We start from the raw sequence: 18,517 nt of genomic DNA, 5'->3' as shown, positions 1-18,517 counted from the left end.
ACCTAGATTGGTAAATAGGTTGTATGTGAGCTTACTGTTTGCAGAATGCATCTTTTTGTTTTTTGGATTTGAAAAGGATTGTTCTTGAATGTTGTTGATGAGATCTGGTAAGTCCTTAATATAACCCGGTTGAGTTGGCTGTTTTAAGCTTTGATTGAAATCACCTGTCGAAATTATAAATAATCTTCTATGTGACTGTAAGAAAGTTTATCTACAGTTGAGTGATATTTATTTTTTCCTTTATTAGTAAAGGAGAAAAATAAACATCTATCGGTATGATGTGTTTATTGTAATGATATTCAGGTAAGACTGTAAGAAGGTGTTTGAATTTAGATCTGATAATGGAAGAGTTAATTTTCAGACTTTTTTTAAAATACTTCTTCAGTCCTTCACTTGAGTGACCTGATGTATTTCTTTGTAGCCATTATTTCATATGTGGAAAAGTTGGGTAAATTAACCCATGAATTCTTCCAAGATCCTTTAAGTCATATCCTTTGGTGGTTGTTTAAAAAAAGTAAGTAGGCTATTACCACTGGAGTGGATATGTCTTTTCACTCCAGCACAGTTCCAGAAACAGACTGAAAAACCTTAATAGTGGATCATTCTTCCATTTCTTAGGGTTGCTGTAGGAGGATTGGGTTTGTAGTCTTTTGCTGGCCTGTCACAATTAGGGTGATGACTGTGATTGGCTTGCAGAAACTTGCTGGTTATAATTTATAATTTCAGTATCACTAGAAAGCAACCTGTATTATCCACTCTGTGGCCTTCAATGGAAGCTGCCCTTTATGTGTAAATTTGGGCCTACATTATTAGTCTTATGGTCTTATATTTACAATGTAGTTCTCTCAAATACATTACTGTTCGCTCTGTGCCCACCCATCTTGCCTGTTTCCAGAAGACGGGGAAGGGGAGATGCTGTACTAGGGGGTGACACATTTCCATTTGACTCAGTGCTTAAAGTTTTTAGTCCTTTTTCCTTGGAAAATGGGACAAAATAAATGGAAAGATATGCCTATGTAACATCTCATAACTGAAAAATAGTTTTCTCGGAGTGGGAAATAAATAAAACCATTTAAGAACTGCATATGACCCGAGTACAGAATTTTGGAGGCTAGCTTTTTACTTTTTTTTTTTTTTTTTTTTTTTTATGTTTCCCCATTGTTTTAGTATTCAAAACCAAGGGAACATCAGGGTGCATAGTAAGAGGTTTAATCTACTAAAGAGAGTTTGGAGATAACTTAGGAACTTATTGTAGTGTTAGTTATGAGGGAACAAAGCTGAATGATACTGACCGCTTGTTGTAGAGTTGCAGAGAGAAGGGATTTGAGTTTGTCACATGGGCCTGATGATCCTCCTTTTTTTTTCTCCATGTCTTTGCATTCATGTATATGAAGCTCATAACTAGCCCCTCCTAATACTGCAAAGAAAAGAAAATTTGCAAGCAAAGTATTGAAACTTGAAATAAATTTTGTTTTGTTTTAGGAAACCCACATTATACATACTTTCGAGGAAGATTTTTATGGAGAAACACTCAGTATTGTTATTGCTGGGTATATTAGACCAGAAAGAACCTTTAACTCGTTGGGTAAGTAAACAAAAAATATTTTATTTTTTATTTTATTTCAGGCCTCCTTTTACTTGCACACACGCAAAATTCTGTTACAGCTGCCACTTGGGCTCCTGTTTGTCTCTTACTTAAAGTGCATTGATGCACAAAGAAGTGATTGTCTATGTACACATCAACATTCCCAGCATACACAAGCATTAATAAATGTAAATTTCCGATTTAACCAAAGATATTTTTTTTCCTCTTTTGCTTAAAAAACTGTGCTAGCTTTCTAGAAACTCATGAGCATTACACATCTCCATTGAGTATCTTTAAGTTATCACTGAAGTACTAAGGCTAATTGCGCTGTTCTAATTTGATACCCATTATTCACGTTTGCTGATCCGTTTGAATTGACTTGCTTATGTCAGCTGTTTTACTTTTCAGTTTATCAGGCAAGAAACGTCCAGTTAGGAATTTACCATGCCAATAGCGCTAACTCGAGCAAACCCGAGACCCATTGCATTGCAGATACTTGTTAAAGTTTGAAATGAGACTGCCCAACATGGCAGTTATTTTATAGATATCAACAGAAATAGAAAGAACAGCTCATGCACAAAATGCGGTTTGATTGACATAGTCGAGGCACACAAACATAAATGCATTCCTGTCCCAGATCCCTCAGCAATATAGCAGTCCCATGTATATGCACCCTTTTTACATGCCTCTTTTTTTGGGGGGGCTGATTGAAGTCTCAATGGCTAAGCCCCTTCTGATTCTGCTCTGTAATGTTTCAGGAGAGAAATTTGAAAGGCTGTCACAAGTACTCCTCATCCCCCCCCCCCCTAATCATATGCATCCTGCCACATCTGTCACCCTCCCTACTACAGGATAATCTGTCAGCCAGTTTAACATCTCTACCCACTCCATAAGGTCATTCTCTGAACTTGAGTCTGCTTGGATCAACTTTAATCAAAGTTATTCCACGAGGACCCACTCTGACATATCGTCTTGCCCTTTTAACAGTCTGTGTTTCTTCTGGGATAGCAACCAAACAAAAAGCGTGTCAATCTGGAGCAAAACTACTCAATTAATGGGCATTTACCTTTACTACAGGGTTCATAATATTATATCTCTAGACGTGTAGAAGTTATAGCAAATTAAAAATGTGATGGGGTGGCCTCACTCACACACCTGGGCGTCACGCTTCATCATCAGCCACACTTCATTCACCAATAAACATTTCAGCGGTGAATGGGCTTCTCACGATGATGTCATTTTAGTGGAGCTTTTTTTTTTCTTTTTTTTCACCTTATGATGTTCCAGTGCTCACCAATCCTAATGCATATTTTATTAGAGGTCATCCCAATATACTTTAAGATGGTGGGTGAAAGTGGAAGGAGGATCTAGACTCAATAAAAATCCATGTATCTAATTCCAAGGTTTGTCCTTTCATGTGGGCACTTTTAGAGGTTGATTAAATACTGAATTGATGCACAAGATTAGTTAGTATTCGTGCATCAGTGGGGTTCAACATGTTTCAGCCTATAAACCAACCCTTAAGTGGGTCCTGCACTTTATTCAGGACACCAGATCCTAATTTTCTTAACTCCTTGTTCTGAACATGCATAACATTCTTATGTCACCAGGCACACAGTACCTATTAGTACATTAGTAAATCAGCATATGCTGGAATCTCATTTTAGGGGTTCTGCTAAATCAGAAAGCATATACAGGGGTGTGGAATTTATTAAAATATCTACTTGTCCAGGGGTCAGGTTGCTTCTCAAATCTACTTGTCCTGTAAAAAGATCTACTTGTCCCTTTGGTGCCATGTAGTGTGGCGACAAATTATGGCAGCAATCTCATTATGTAAGAGCTCTGATAATAGCCTCTCTGATTATGCCAGGGCTACTACCTTAGTAGGGCTTGAATACTTGCAGTTTCAATCCCTACTGTAGCAATTTCCTTATTTTTTCACCTTTCTGCAGATCTGCATACTGGGGCTGGAGGAAGCAGTAAGCAATAGTTCCAGGGCTGAAATGCCTTTGAGTCTGCAAACCTACTAACCTGTATGTTTTAAAGATTTTCACCAGCTTCTCTCTAATATTTTCCCATAATAAGAAAGGTTGGACATTTACTCCTGACAATGGCAGAATTAGAACTTCTTCCAGGGTTGGGAAGAAAGTGGCTGGAGGGAAAATGAACTTGCAAATGCTCAATAGATTTTCACATGAGCAAATCTACACATCGTATTTACCCATGCTAAAATACAGTTCACAAATATTTTATAGGGGTACGACATATACCATGGGTGCACTTTTGTGACTTTCTTTAAGAATTTGGGGCCACATGTCCGTAGGTTCAGATTTGCGACCCGCAAATTACGAGTCAGCGAGACTCGCAATTTGCGAGTCGCAAATCCGAATGTAGGATGGCACCATCTGTGATTCGCAAGGGCTTTGCAAATGCCCACCTCATGAATAATCATGAGGTGGGTCGCAATTTGCAACCCCCTTGCGAATGGCGGCCCTCACAGGGATGGTGGCCTGCTGGAGACAGCAGACCACCATGTCTGTGACTGCTTTTTAATAAAGCTGTTTTTTTTTTGTAATGCAGTCTGTTTTCCTTAAAGGAAAACGAGATGCATTACAAAAACGAAAAATGAAACTTTTCCTTTCATTTTTTCAGAGCAGGCAGTGTTCCGCAGGACCACTGCCTGCTCTGAAAAAATGTTTACAGTGACATTCACAATGGGGAAGGGGTCCCCTTTAGCGAAAGTGTTAGCACCCATTTGAAATGGGTGAAAACTGCGATTGGTTTGCGCCCGCGTTCGCGGTCACAAAACAATCCTACATTGCACTGCGAGTCGCAATTAGGAAGGGAACACCCCTTCCTAATTGCGAGTCGCAAACCCGTTTTGCGATTCAGTAACCAGGTTACCGAATGGCAAAACTGGGTTTGTGCATCGCAATGTGCTTTTTGCACGCCGCAAACAGCGAAAGTCGCTGTTTGCGACATGCAAACAGCTACCTACATGTGGGTCTTGGTCCCTAATTAGGTCTGGTGTTAACAAAACATTTTGTTTTTATTTAACTTCTATTTCTCTCTCTTTCGGCTGTCTTTACTGTGAGCGATCGCATTCTGCTCTTCCACAAGGAGCATATTGGCACACAAAGTAGTTTTGTTCAGTGTCAGGAACTACAGTGGCAATCATTGACGTAACGAAACTGGAGGGTGCCCCTTTGCAAAGAACATGGAGGAGCCCCCTCTCCAGACTCACTCAGGCCAGGTGCTGTGCTGAAAGGGCCCCCAGGAGGGCGGCTGCGGGGCCTTTGTTATGCCACTGGTGGCAACGTGTGCTTTTAGAGTTCAAAACGTTTTTTATTTTTTTTGCCAGTGTTTGTTACAGTGATGAGGGCCTGATAGCTCCCACAACAATAAAGTGTTACAAAAGCCATGTCAAAACAAGACACGCATTGATGAAACTAAAAGACTTATAAAAATATGTCAGATCAGTTGGCTTTGTCAGTGTTTGTTTATTTTCATGCTTGCCATAATCGTGTTGAAAATGGTTACACTGATTTTCCATTAGAAATATTTTTGGGAAATACTAGCATGCACCAACACATTTTACTAAATGACACTTCATTTGCATCTAACCAGAGAGCATTCTGGGAGCATTATACTTAGCCTCATAGGTCAAACTTTTCAAACGTATATACACGTTTTTTTTTTTTGTACTGGAACCAACATCAGTAGTGAAGTGTGACCTTAAAACATTTATTTACAGCACTCACCCTAATAATGAAGGATTTCAAATAATGAACCATAAATACAAGTTCGAACAGCATTATCTTTTGGGAACACATTACCTCAACTGCAGAGAGTTCCACTCTCTGAAAACAGGCAGCCAAAGGGTTTGTGCTGCAGAGGGTTGGGCCTACTTGTCCCAAGGACAAAGCAAACATAAAAACTTGTTGCCCTTGACCCCAAACAAGATGTCCCGGGCGTCGGGCGATAGGAATTCCACATCCCTGCATATAGCATAGAAAATCATCACATGACTGGCAACATAGACTGACAACACATATACCTAATAAATAAAAGGCATGAAATGTTCATGTCATGCGATATGCTGCTCATAACTGTATGGCCAAGGTATGTCTAGACATGGGTCCCTTGCTCACTATGCCACTGGATTCTAGCTATCCGGGCTGATGAGTGGTAATACCCAAAACTTGTCGCAGGAAGCTTGTTTCTGGCCCAGAGAGGACCTGGTCTGGCAGTTTGGGCTGGATTGTTCCAGTGGGGAACAGGGTCAAGACTGATTTGCCCATGGCTGGGTCCAAACCGAGGTGGCATGGTGAGCAAAAGAACAATGGATTAAACCAAGATCTGTGACTGGGGGTTAGTGTTTGAAAAATTCTAGCACTTCGTCCATCATCCTTTTGTGCATCTACCTAGGGCCCAGTACCAGGTGGTAGTATCCGCAGTGTTCTCTTCATTACTGTGTGAATGTTCTTATTTCTGGTGTGAGCTAGTCTGTCCCTGAATCTTTGACCTCTTTTATAACAGAATAGGGGGAGTTGTTCTCCGTACCACAAAGTATCTATTGTTTCCTGATAATTATGGCATTTTGATGGGCTATTGGTGAGAATGTAGTGAGACACGTAGGTCTATTCTGTTATGTTTTCTGATGTGTCTCTAAGAGTCAATCACAACGGATGTTGGAGGCACATTTCCTAGCTTTCTTAGTTAATCTATTTGGGTATAGTGGGCATTAAGTCTTAGTCTTAGTCCGTGCGTCTGCTTGTCCATTGAATGGCTGTAAGTTGGAGAAGTTCCATCTCAACCGTAGGTATTGTCCAAAGGGAAAAAGTTTGCTTTGCCGATCTGGGCTGAAAACTGTCAAAATGCAAAAGTCTGTTCTTATCAGTAGGTTTCTCAAAGACGTTGGGTTTCAATAGTCCTTCTTTCACCCTGACTCCCAAATCTAATAGTGTAATTCTTTTGGCATCAATGGTATGAGTGCATTTTAAGAATGGGTCACAGTTGTTGCCCCCCTCCACAAATTGTATAGCCTGAGCAGATTATTAGCACATCGTTAGTGTGTCTTCACCATAGTCTATGGTGTTTTGTAAATTCGTCAAATTTATTTTGTATTTAGTCACATTGGAACTGGTGGGGATACAGGCGGGCCAGGCTTGGGGCAAAGGTACTACCCATAGAAGTGCTCTGAAGTTGATGGTGTAGTTTAGTGTTGTGTTGTATGAAAAGAAATGATCAGTGGGTGCTATCAGTGCATTCTAAAATAAAATGTTCCGGGGTGATAGTATTTAAGGTGGCACTCCTCAAAATACCCTCTCTTACCTCAAGAGCGTTTGTGAGGTATGCTGATGTAGAAGGCCTCGATATATGGTAATGAGGAGGTCCCTGTTAGAATTCAGGTGTATTACATGGAATGGCTGTGGGCATTACCGTGGAGTACATTTGCAAAAACTGTCTTGGGTCCAGTCAGGCTTGTTTGTACAACCTTTAGCTCAACCCTGGATAGCTGTGGCTTCAAGCACCAAGGCTTAACAAAGGAACTCAGCGTAAAGCATTTAACAGCACAAAACAACAGAATAAGAAGTTCACACACCATGAAAGAAATCTGACACCAATTTATAAAAAATAGTTTATTTTTATGAATATTTAGAGACCTTGGTGAGCAAAATCCACTGGAGATACAAGTTTCAGAATATATTATCACTTTTAAATGCAACCACAAACCAGCATTGGGCAAAAAAAAAAATGTGGAAACTTTTTTTAAGCTTGTAAAAGTTAGTATGTCTACTCTGACCCGGGTTGGGCAACCAGATCCGATGGGTTGGAGATATAGGGGGTCAGAAAGCATACTTTGAAGAACAGTTACTTGACCACCAGTGTCTTTTTTTCAGTCCTATTCTAGCCTTTATAGAATGACTATCAGACATAGACTATAATGTAGTGGTCCTGATGCTGCGAATGCAGGATGAAATAAAGCTCATGGATGCTCCGTTTAAAGTGCGGTCAGTGGGGGTTCCTTTGTGGTTATTCCTCGTTATTGTGGAGTGACTTTGGCCACAGAGCTCGGGGTCCCACAAAGTCCTCTTTGATGCAGTGGGTGGGGCAAAACAGTTTGGTGAGGGCTAAGTCCAGCATACTCGGGCACAACCTTTGGCTGTTGCAGATCGGACTCTTGGAGTGGATGGTGTCAGGTAGCAGTGAAACATCTGCTGTGGCTATGAACTTGCCTGTTTGGGCTTCTTCAGCTCTGTTGTCACTGGAGCTGATTCTAGGGTATATGTCAACTGATCCTTGGAGTCGCTACTAAGATCTGGGCCCGAGAGTCAACTTTCACCAGAGCCAGAAGCCACAGGCACAGTATGAACTTCACCAGCCCAAATTGCAGCAGTTGCAGTTCTTCTGACAGTGTGGCCTCTCTTTGTGCAGTTGCAGGGGCAGGAGGGCAGTCCTCCTTCAGTCCTTTCTCCAAATCTGATGTGATCTGCGGGTCAGGGTGCCTTATTTATCCTAGGAAAGTGCCCTGAGGGGCCCATGCAGTCACTAGCTAATGGGCTACCAGGTCCCCTCCCTTCTGGTGACGCAGTTCAGCAATGTGTGGCACTTGGCAATCCCAGAGTGCACTGTCCTAGCTACTCTCAGGATGTCTGACCCGTCCTTTGACTGTTAGGAGCTTGGTATGCCACCCTATAGGTGTGGCTACCTAAGGGTTATACGCATTTGAGAAAACTGGTTTGGAGATGGGTTTTCTCTTTTCTGTCCCTGTCTCCAACTTGTCTATGTGAAATAAAGGCAGTCTGCCCAGGAGTGATATCAGCATTTGCACTTCAAAAGTGGCTTACCCTTTGATGCTCACCTTTTTGGCTAACACCTAGAGTGGCTTTCCTGAGAGGGGAGATAACACCTCACCTTGTCGCAGCTGCCTTTATTCCTAAACTGGGAGTCGTTCACGTGTCTCCCCAGGTGGGCAGAAAGCTGTCTGCGGGCCAGAGTCCGTTTGAAGCCACTTGACTAGCTGGAGCACATAGTGGCACCTTTCTAAAAGTTGCAGAACTGTAGTCTCAACACTAAATGCAACCTGGGCAATGGATTAGGTTTAATGCAGCGATTAATTTGATATCTTCTAGTAGCCAGTCAGGTAGTCCTATTCAGGAGTTAGCCATGGTGGGGTGCCACGCAACCAGCATGAAAGGGTTCCAAAACATTGTTGTGTTCTCCAAATGCCAACCAGAGGAACCTTCTACTGACATTTTGAATAGGTGCAACCAAGGCATCAACTAAACAGTTGCGCTTACTGTGTAAAATAGATAAATGCCCAAACCAATTTCCTGATGCTAAGCCACCGCAGCCCTAATATTATGACAACTGGCGGACCTTAAATTTCAAAAAGGTCCAAGGGAGTGAGAGGATAAAGGGCAGTCACTTGATTGCGTCCTCCCCAGTTGAATAGCAACCAAACAAAAAGCAAACAAGTGACAAAATCTAGAGCAGAACCGCTCAATTCATGAGAATTTCCCTTTAGTATAGAGTCCATAATACTATATCCCCAGATGTGTGTGTAGGACACACATCTGTCAGAGGGAGTACACAGCTACCTGTCCAAGACCCACTACATCCTCAAGGGAGACTGACCACATCCTCAGAGGCACAGGAGGGTGGTGCTCAACATCTGGTAATATTTTAGCTTCAACCATTGTATCTGATAGAGACTTCTAGTTGCAGGTTCCTTACCTTGGAATTTTCCCCCAGCCGTCAGACTGGGTCCGGGGATTTTTCTTCGAGCAATACCCTTGCGTGTCGGTAGGTGGAGTCGGTCGACTCCGAGTAGTACATAGATGCCGCCCTCGTGCAGTGACGTCAGTTCTTTTCTTTCCGCGCCACGCACTGATCCGCAGAAGAGCTACCCTGGCTACTTTTTGGCCGAATTCGACAGTTTTGTCAAGTTTTTTTGTGTGCGACTTTGGTGCGTCGAGGATGCCCCCGATGACTGGGTTCAAGCCTTGTGAGGAATGCCATTGTACAATGTCGGTGACAGATCCTCATCGTGTTTCTGTGGTGCCTCGAGCGCGACCAAGACCCAAAGTCGTGCTCCGAGTGCTGGACCATGCACCCGAAGGCTTTGAGGGAGCGGTCCCTAAAGCTAATGGCGGCCTGGCACTCGACTCCACGTAGGTCCTGGTGTCGCTCGAGAGGAAGGTCTCGAGATCGGTCGAGGAGTCATCACCACTCGTCTTCTTCTAAATCCTCGGGTCTAGGTAAGAATAAGTCGAAGAAGTCCCATCGCTCTCCGACTTTGCCCCGTCGCTCGGCTGATGCGACGTGGGAAGAGCATCCACGCACTAGGCCTCCATCCTCGGAGCCTGCGTCTGGGTCGGTTCCGCGCTTCCCTGAGTTTCCCGGAGCCAGAGCGACCCCCGCCCAACTAAAAGAGTTTTACGAGGCCATGCGCCTCATATTTGGACGGGCCGACCCCAATACGGTGCCTTCGGGCCCAAGGGGTTCAGCTGAGAGGGGGCCTTCAGATTCCCCGCCGGCGGCTTCACCCCCCGAGGTCACCTACGGATCTGTGCACGGATCCGCACTGGCGCGGTCGCACTCTTGAGACCTTCCCTGGCACTGGGTCGATTATCGATGCTCCCGACGTCAGTGGTGCCCACTATTGACGTCGACCCAATTCTTATCCCCGACGACTCTGAGTTGGAGCGGCATCGGCAGACGTCGCCTTTGGCTTCGGTGGGGCCTATTCGACCCAGGTCGGAATCGGACCCTTTTTCCTATGGGTACAAATATGGGGGAGGGGGGGGGGAATTGGAGGGGTGCCTGGGCCCTTATGAATTTGCCATCACCTGCCCCACTGGGAACACATCACCATGGACGGGTGGGTTTTGCAGATCGTTCGAAAGGGCTACTCCCTCCCTTTCGAATCTGCTCCACCACACATGCCACCATCCTTCAATCACCTTCCGGAGGATCATTTGGTGCTTTTCCACCAGGAAGTCGTGGCTCTCTTGGCCAAGGAAGCTATAGAAAAAGGTCCCTGTGCCAGAAGCAGGTCGTGGTTGTTATTCCCAAAACTTTCTGATACCAAAGAAGGACAAGGGCTTACGTCCTATCCTAGACCTAAACTACTTTCTCAAGAAGGAGAAATTCAAAATGCTCACCCTGGCTCAGGTTCTGTCTGCCTTAGACCCAGGAGACTGGATGGTAGCGTTGGACTTGCAGGACGCTTATTTCCACATCCCCATCCTGCCTGCCCACAGACGTTACCTACAATTTGTGGTAGGTCACGAGCACTTTCATTTTACCATGCTCCCTTTCGGCCTTACCAGTGCCCCTCGGGTGTTCACGAAAGGGATGTCGGTGGTTGCAGCTCATCTGCGCAGGTTTGGGGTTTCAGTCTTCCCCTACTTTGACAACTGGCTTTTGAAGGCAGACTTGCCCCAGAAAGTAATCTCCCACATTCAGACTACGGCGAACCTCCTGCACACGCTGGGGTTCACTATCAACGTGCCGAAGTCAAACCTGACTCCCTCTCAGTCGCTCCCCTTTATCGAGGCAGTTCTGGACACAGTGCAGTTTCGGGCTTATCCTCCCGACAAACGAGTCCAAGACATTCAGGCTATGATTCCGATCTTTCGGCCTTGGTCTTGGATTTCGGTGAGATTGACTCTGAGGCTGCTGGGCCTCATGGCCTCCTGCATCCTACTAGTAACATGTGCCAGATGGCATATGCGGGCTCCTCAGTAGGACCTGAAGTTCCAGTGGGCGCAGCATCAGGGGAATCTATCTGACCTGGTCCAGATCTCAGAGAGAACTGCGAAAGACCTGCAGTGGTGGCTTTCGAATCCAAATTGGGTCCACGACAGATCCCTCTCCCTTCCCCCAACCATATCTCTCTATAGTGACAGATGCGTCACTTCTAGGTTGGGGTGGTCACATGGGAGAGGCGGAGCTCAGAGGCCTCAGATCTCTGGCGGAATCTGCTGGAGCTCTGGGCTATCAGTTTTGCGTTGAAAGCATTTCTTCCCTCTCTCAAAGGGAAAGTAGTGCAGGTGTTCACGGACAATACTAACGCCATGTGGTACTCCAACAATCTGGGCGGAGTAGGGTCCTGGACCCTTTGTCAGGAGGCACTACACCTCAAGACATGGCTGGAACATCAGGGCATTACCTTGATGGTTCAACATCTGGCGGGCTCCCTCAATGCCAGAGCGGACGAACTCAGCCGTCGATGGACAGCGGATCACGAATGGCGTCTCCATCCGGAGGTGGCGCAAGGTCTCTTTCAGCAGTGGGGAGAGCCTTGGTTATATCTGTTCCTCTCTGCAGAGAACGCGCAATGTCAGCTGTTTTGCGCATTGGACTTTCGTCTCGATTGGAACTCCGGCCTCCTTTAAGCCTTCCCGCCTATCCCTCTTCTGCCCAGAGTTCTCAAGAAAATCAAGAATGACTGGTCCCAAGTCATCTTGGTGGCTCCGGACTGGGCTCGAAGACTGAGCATGTCCATTGATCCTCCACTCCGACCCCTTTGGGTGGATCTTCTGTTGCAGCAACAGGGGACGGTTCTTCACCCAAACCTGTCCAACCTCTGGCTTCATGCATGGAGATTGAGTGGCAACAGTTGATGGCTTTTGCCCTTCCACCCGAAGTCTACAATGTTATCTTGGCTGCCAGGCGTTCATCAACTAAAACTGTATACGCCTGTCATTGGAATAAATATGTGGCATGGTGTACCAACAAATCTGTTGATCCCATTTCTGCCCCTCTGTCAGAGGTTCTTCTGTTCATTCTTTCTTTAGCCCAGCAGGGCTCCGCTTTGGGCACCCTTAAAGGGCATTTAGCTGCCATTTTGGCCTTTCTTAGGCTACCTGATCAGCCCTCACTCTTTAAATCTCCTATTGTGAGTAGATTCCTAAAAGGGCTCACCCATTTATTTCCTCCCACTCCATTTATCATGCCTCGGTGGGACCTTAATCTTGTACTCACTTATTTGATGTGTACCCCCTTTGAGCCAATGCATAATTGTCCCTTGCGGCTCCTCACCTTCAAAACTGTCTGGTCGCTATCACCTCTGCTCGCAGGGTAAGTGAGCTTCAGGCCCTTTCCTCAAATCCTCCATTCTTGTCTGTGCACCCTGACAAAGTAGTGTTGCGCACTAGAGCTTCCGTCCTTCCTGAGGTGGTTACACCCTTTCATGTAGGCCAGTCTGTCACTTTGCCAACCTTCTATGCACCCCCACATCCTTCCCATGAGGAGGAGAGACTCTTCAGTCTGGACCCAAAAAGAGCTTTGGTGTTCTACTTCAATCGTCCTAAAGATTTCTGGGTGGACGATCAACTCTTCATTGGGTATGTGGGTGTGAAAAAAGGGAAGGCGGTGCAAAACCGTACCATCTCTCGATGAGTGCTTCTTTGCATCAAAATGTGCTACGCTCTGGCCAAGAAACAACCTCCTGAAGGCTTGCGTGCTCATTCCACCAGAGCAACTGCTTCTTCCACTGCGGTAGCACGTGGCGTTCCTGTCCTGGATATCTGCCAGGCAGATACGTGGGCATCCCTGCACACGTTTGCGAAGCATTACTGCCTGGATAGTCAGGTCCTTCGAGACGCCTATTTTGGTTGTTCTGTCCTGCAGGGCTTTCTAGTATGATCTTGGTTCGCAGCCCACCACCGAGGATGGCATTGCTTTGGTATCTGGTCTAAGGTAAGGAATCTGCAACCAGAAGTCTCTATCAGATGTACAAGTTACTTACCTTTGGTAGCGAAATATCTGGTAGAGACGTATTCTTGTTGCAGATTCCTTACCGCCCACCCATCCTCCCCGCTTGCAAACTGATTTCTAGGGACAGGGATTCCCCCTTCCAGGTCCTTAGCTCTGGCGCACCATTCTCAGCGTTTTTAGCGGCTCTGCGCTCTGGCGTGGAAAGTCGTTAAAAGAAACTGACGTCACTGTGCAAGGACGGCGTCTGTGTACTACTCCCGACGTCATCACGACAACCACGATGCCTACAGAGTCGACCGATGCACACCTACCGACGCGCAAGGGTATTGCTCGAAGAAAAATCTCCGGATCCAATCTGACGCCTGGGGGAAAATTCTAAGGTGAGGAATCTACTACTAGAATATGTCTCTACCAGATATTTTGTTACCGAAGGTAAGTAACTTGTACTTTTAGTTGTGTAATTGTTTAATTTCCTCTTTTACTGTCCTACAGAATGCCTTTTATAATAATTGTAACATGTCAAATGAAAGTAGCATAATTCTCACTCCCTCACCTCACCCATTTTCATACAAGCCAGAATTCATGTTCTCCTCCTTCCTTGGCCCATCTTTCAATATCCACTGAACTCTTCCAAAATATATGAAAAAGGAAAACCAGAAAGGGAGCACCCTGCTTCATACTCCAGCATGCAGTCAGCTCCCATGCATCATGGTAAATGCAGTCAAAGTTTGTTTTATATCCATAAAGTAAACTAGTTTTTCACCTTGGTAGGTGCAGCAAGTGCTGTAAATCTCCAGACACGTGTTTCTGGGTTCAGCCCTTCATCTGCAGAGAGCACCTTTGTCTGTAGGGTTGCTGGAAATGCTGCCATAAATCCTCTCAGGTTTATATACACTCACTGGCACGCAGGTGCTGAACCAGAGCTCGTTAGCTCGTTGGCTCAAGGAAACCTTCTTAAACAGGAAAACCAGAAAGGGAGCACCCTGTCTCACACTGTCATGCAGTCCGCCCCAGTGCATCATGCTTCCTTGAGCCAACAAGCTTTTCTCTTGAACAAATATATATTTGTATGTTTGTTGCTCGTGCAAAATGTCATTCACAAACGTTTGCTAGGTCCTGAAAGTCAGATGCAACCGTTGGGTACCCTTTTGTGACCTTCTTTAAGAATTGGGCCCTGGATTTATTTTGAAGTAGCCCATGAGTTCCACAATGATCCCCATATGATTTTTATTCAGATTCTCCATTAGTCCTCCTTCTTTTCAAATATTGGTATCCATCAAACACGTTTTGCTAAATTATGGCTCGGACAAAGGTATTTAAAGTGGCACAATAGTTTGGCAAAACTTGTTTTTTTAAGTTGCAATTAATTTGTTTTGGTAAGAGTTTATTTTGAAGGCTAAAAATCATCAGTCCTGCTTCCATGCTAATGGATGTATTCGCATATAATATAGCAACATTGTAAATAGCCTCATATTATTACATTTTACAATTGTGCATGTTTTCATACTAGAAGTACTGACGAATATAAGCTTAGTACAAAGCTCACTGCATTTAGTTAGAGCACCCGCTTTAATAGTGGAGGCTTTGCATTATTGAATTCTAAGTACAAGTTTATTCAAATAGATACATACTTGCCTTCATGAAAGAATGTCCTTTCTCCGATCAATAAATACAGTGGTACTCTAAATTGTCAGTCAACAGGATTCTAATGTAGGGGGTCACTAAATGAAATAAGCATGACAACTTGTTAGCCCTGCCCCTCCCCCCCAAAAAAATAAGTTCTATGAAATGAGCGATAGGAATTCCACACCTCTGTTCCAATATTGTGAGCCACAAAGTGATCTGTATTTTTATGGACAACTTCAGATCTGTGTTTAACTTGCTAGCTTACAGCCTAATGTTCCTAGGGTCTATTTACCAAATAGAGTGAGGAGAATCTCCTCTACAACTTACCCTCTTTGTATCAGACATGATGTTCTCCAGCCAGCCGTATGTTTATTTCAGAGAACAATGGCGAATATGGCCTTGTGTGGTGTTACCTCCTACTGAGCATGCACCCTGTCAAGACATGTTTAGGAAAGCCATTCTTTTAGCACTGATCGCCCCCATTTTCAGACTGATGCCAGTAGTTACTGACTCCAAATGTGCTCTGGGCTCTGCTAACCAGTCCCAGTGCTTTATCCTCTAATGTAAATTGGTATAATTCTAATTGGCAGAGACAACCCACCTGCACTTCCCTAGTATAGCTGTAGAGAACCCAGTGGACGTAATGCACTTAAGTGTGCCCTGCTGTGGTGTCTGTCATTTTGAAGGCCAGGTCTGCCTTGCAGACTGGTTTTTAAATAAAACTGTGTCCACATTCGACTTAGAAATTAAATGCACTTCCAAAGTCCAAAACTATTTAAAAAAAAATACTTTTAAGTCATCCCTAAGTCTGCCCTAGGCTCCAGCCCCAGGGTAGTTGCGTAGTTATAAAAAAAGTAGGAGCAATATAAAGGATGGTAAGGAAAAACAGCCGAAAGTCCTTTTTAGGGTTGAGCGTGCAAGCGCTCTGGCCTGTTGTAGTCTCTCTGTAGGCTTTTAATAATGCCAACTCTTGCTATTCATTCTTTGTTGTGCTTGCCTTAAATGCTTCATTTTTATTGGTGCATTTTGTGAAATGTCCCTCCTTTGTGTGCTGAGTTCCCTCCCACGCAAGTTCACTAAGTGAACATTTTTGTTGACCATCACACTATGTCACACTTTGTCCTGTTACAGCGTGTGGTGGTCCCTCCTCCAGTTTCGGTTTGCCTTTAATCCCAGCCACGATCCTTTCTAGACATTCACTCAGGGAGCCGATAACTCTCCGCCCGCACTCACTCTCATTGCGGTCATGATGCTTTGAATTGGCTTGCTTCTGTCAACTGTTTCACTTTTCATTTTCAATTTATGTGGCAAGAAAAATCCAGCGAGGAATTTACAACGCTAAAAGCTCTAACTCAAGCAAACGCGAGACCCATTGTATTGCAAATGCTTGTTCTCTATTGTAGTGCTGCGAGCCCCATAGGCCAACATGGGAAGTATATTTTAAACTTAGTAAAATCTAACTTTTGATTGGCGCTAGCTAGCCAAATCATTCAAAGCATCAAATTAATAGTTATCTCAAATCAAACAATTTGCCAAGTCCAAATATAACAATGACAGGAAAATCGTTTTAGAACTTACTATCCTTACGTTACTTAAAGAAGTCGTATAGCAACATCTTCTGATTGCTCATCCTTTGACATCCTGAGCCAAGCTGCTCCCTGAGTAGGTGTGAAAAGGCCTGGGGCTGTAACAATACAGACATTTGATGGGAGAGCTCCTTCCATGTAAAGCCGGGTAGAGGGGGCTGGGTAGTTAAACTGGACTTCAAAGGCAGGAGCCTCTGCAGAAAACATTTTTCACAGGACCCAGACCACCCCTGCTTCCTTGATCGCTAGCCAGTTGGGATCCTCCCTGATTAGATAAAATTGGATTAGGAGAGGGGCTGGCAATGAAGTGTTGTTGGCCACACCTTTGGGTTGGGTTACACAGACATGCACCAATAAGACACTTTCTCCATTTTCGTTTATTCTGGTCCAGAAATATGCCAAACTCCACAGGAAGTGGTCAAAGCAGAGGGATGTAGGTTTTTACCCTATTGCAGTGGTTCCCAAACTGTGCGCAGCGGCTCCCTGGTGCGCCGTCAAAACTAGCCAGGGGCGCCGCACACAGTCTGGAAACCACTCGGAGGTGCTTTGAATCGGTAGCTTTTCCTCGTGGTATTGGAAAAAAACACCCTGCATTAATTATTCTGACCAGCGGAGGGCGCCAAAGTACCATTAATAATATCCCTGTAACAAAAATTGTTTCCAATAAATGGTTTTCAGCAACGTGAAGGAGAGAATAAAGAAGACAAACAGTAAATAGTGTAGGTACAGGTACAGGCTGGGATTACGTTCCCCCACCCACCAAAAAAAGTAACATAACGGGGAGCCGTGGCCAACACGGCCAATAGGTCAAAGGAGCCGGGGATCAAAAAAGTTTGGGAACCACTGCCCTATTGGTTATAGCCCCCTGCCAGCCCAGAATGGAGGACAAATATTTAAGATCTCAAGGAGCTTCTCAGATCACTGCTAGAAAAAGAAGAGAAGGACTGCTCTGCTGGAACCCTAGACTGCAACAAAGAGAGGACTGCACTCTGAAAGACTGCACCTGCTGAACTCGCAGTGCTCCACAAAGAAAGAACTGTGCCTGGCTCCAAAACTAAAGGAGTGGATTCCTTGACCAGCAACAGGTACAAACGAGCTGAAAAGGTCTCCTGCAAAGCCAAATTGATGACACCCCAGTTGTAACTAGGCCTGTCCTGGACTGTGCAAGTACATTGTGGGACATTTTGTCTGTGCACTCAAGTGGCAACCCAAACACTCTGAACTCTTGCTCAGTAGTAAAGGACACTTATCTCCGCAAAGGAACTAGGAACCAGCTGGTAGCCTCATTAGAACAGACACAAACCAATGGGAGAGTACGGGAAGCCTCTCAAAGCCCCATCTCACAGCTTCATTGGAACAGACGCGGCGCAACTGGACACGACGCAGGACCTTGCATCGCAGCCCTTCCAGCTCCCAGTAACCCGTCGCAGGATGAGCTGAAGCCTCACAAACCCTGCACCAAAGACATAAGGTACGAACTTAGCGGGCATATCTTGGTCCTGCGGCCAGCCTGCTCTCCTTCATGGCCTGCCTGAACTTGTGACTTTGCCCCAGCCCAGTGCGACAGGATACCATCAGATTGCACGTGCTGCCTTTTGGTGCTATTATTGCCTAAATCTTTAGAAATTCATATCTCCGGTGCCTCATATTGGCCTTTTGTCATTTTGGTGGTATTCTGAAGATACAAATATTCTCTATCTTAATAAATTGGTGTTGGATTTTACTTATTTACTGTCTTGGTGGTGTTAAATGCTCATACTTATCTCATAAGTTAAGCCTGACTGCTCGTTTGCAACGCTGCCAAGGGTTGAGCAAGGATTAATCTACTGAGACTTGACTATTTCTGTCTGTCTATTTATCTGTCTAAAGTGTTATTTCAGTGTCTAAGATCCATAAGATCAATACAGGGAGTGCAGAATTATTAGGCAAATGAGTATTTTGACCACATCATCCTCTTTATGCATGTTGTCTTACTCCAAGCTGTATAGGC

At 44.7% G+C, this 18,517-nt stretch overlaps 1 protein-coding gene across 1 annotated transcript in view; it reads left to right on the top strand.

Annotated features, from left to right (window-relative positions):
• Positions 1-18,517, top strand: part of RFK (riboflavin kinase) — a 149,679-nt gene that overhangs the window by 82,081 nt on the left and 49,081 nt on the right. Inside the window, exon 3 of the mRNA XM_069229390.1 lies at positions 1,483-1,585. Coding sequence (XP_069085491.1) covers positions 1,483-1,585 — 103 coding nt within the window. The remainder of the gene's footprint in view (positions 1-1,482; positions 1,586-18,517) is intronic.

Source organism: Pleurodeles waltl, chromosome 1_1, assembly GCF_031143425.1.
Source record: "Pleurodeles waltl isolate 20211129_DDA chromosome 1_1, aPleWal1.hap1.20221129, whole genome shotgun sequence".
NCBI classification, from domain to species: Eukaryota; Metazoa; Chordata; class Amphibia; order Caudata; family Salamandridae; genus Pleurodeles; species Pleurodeles waltl.
Note: the sequence above shows the minus strand (reverse complement) of the source record. Positions and strands in the feature narration are given on the sequence as shown.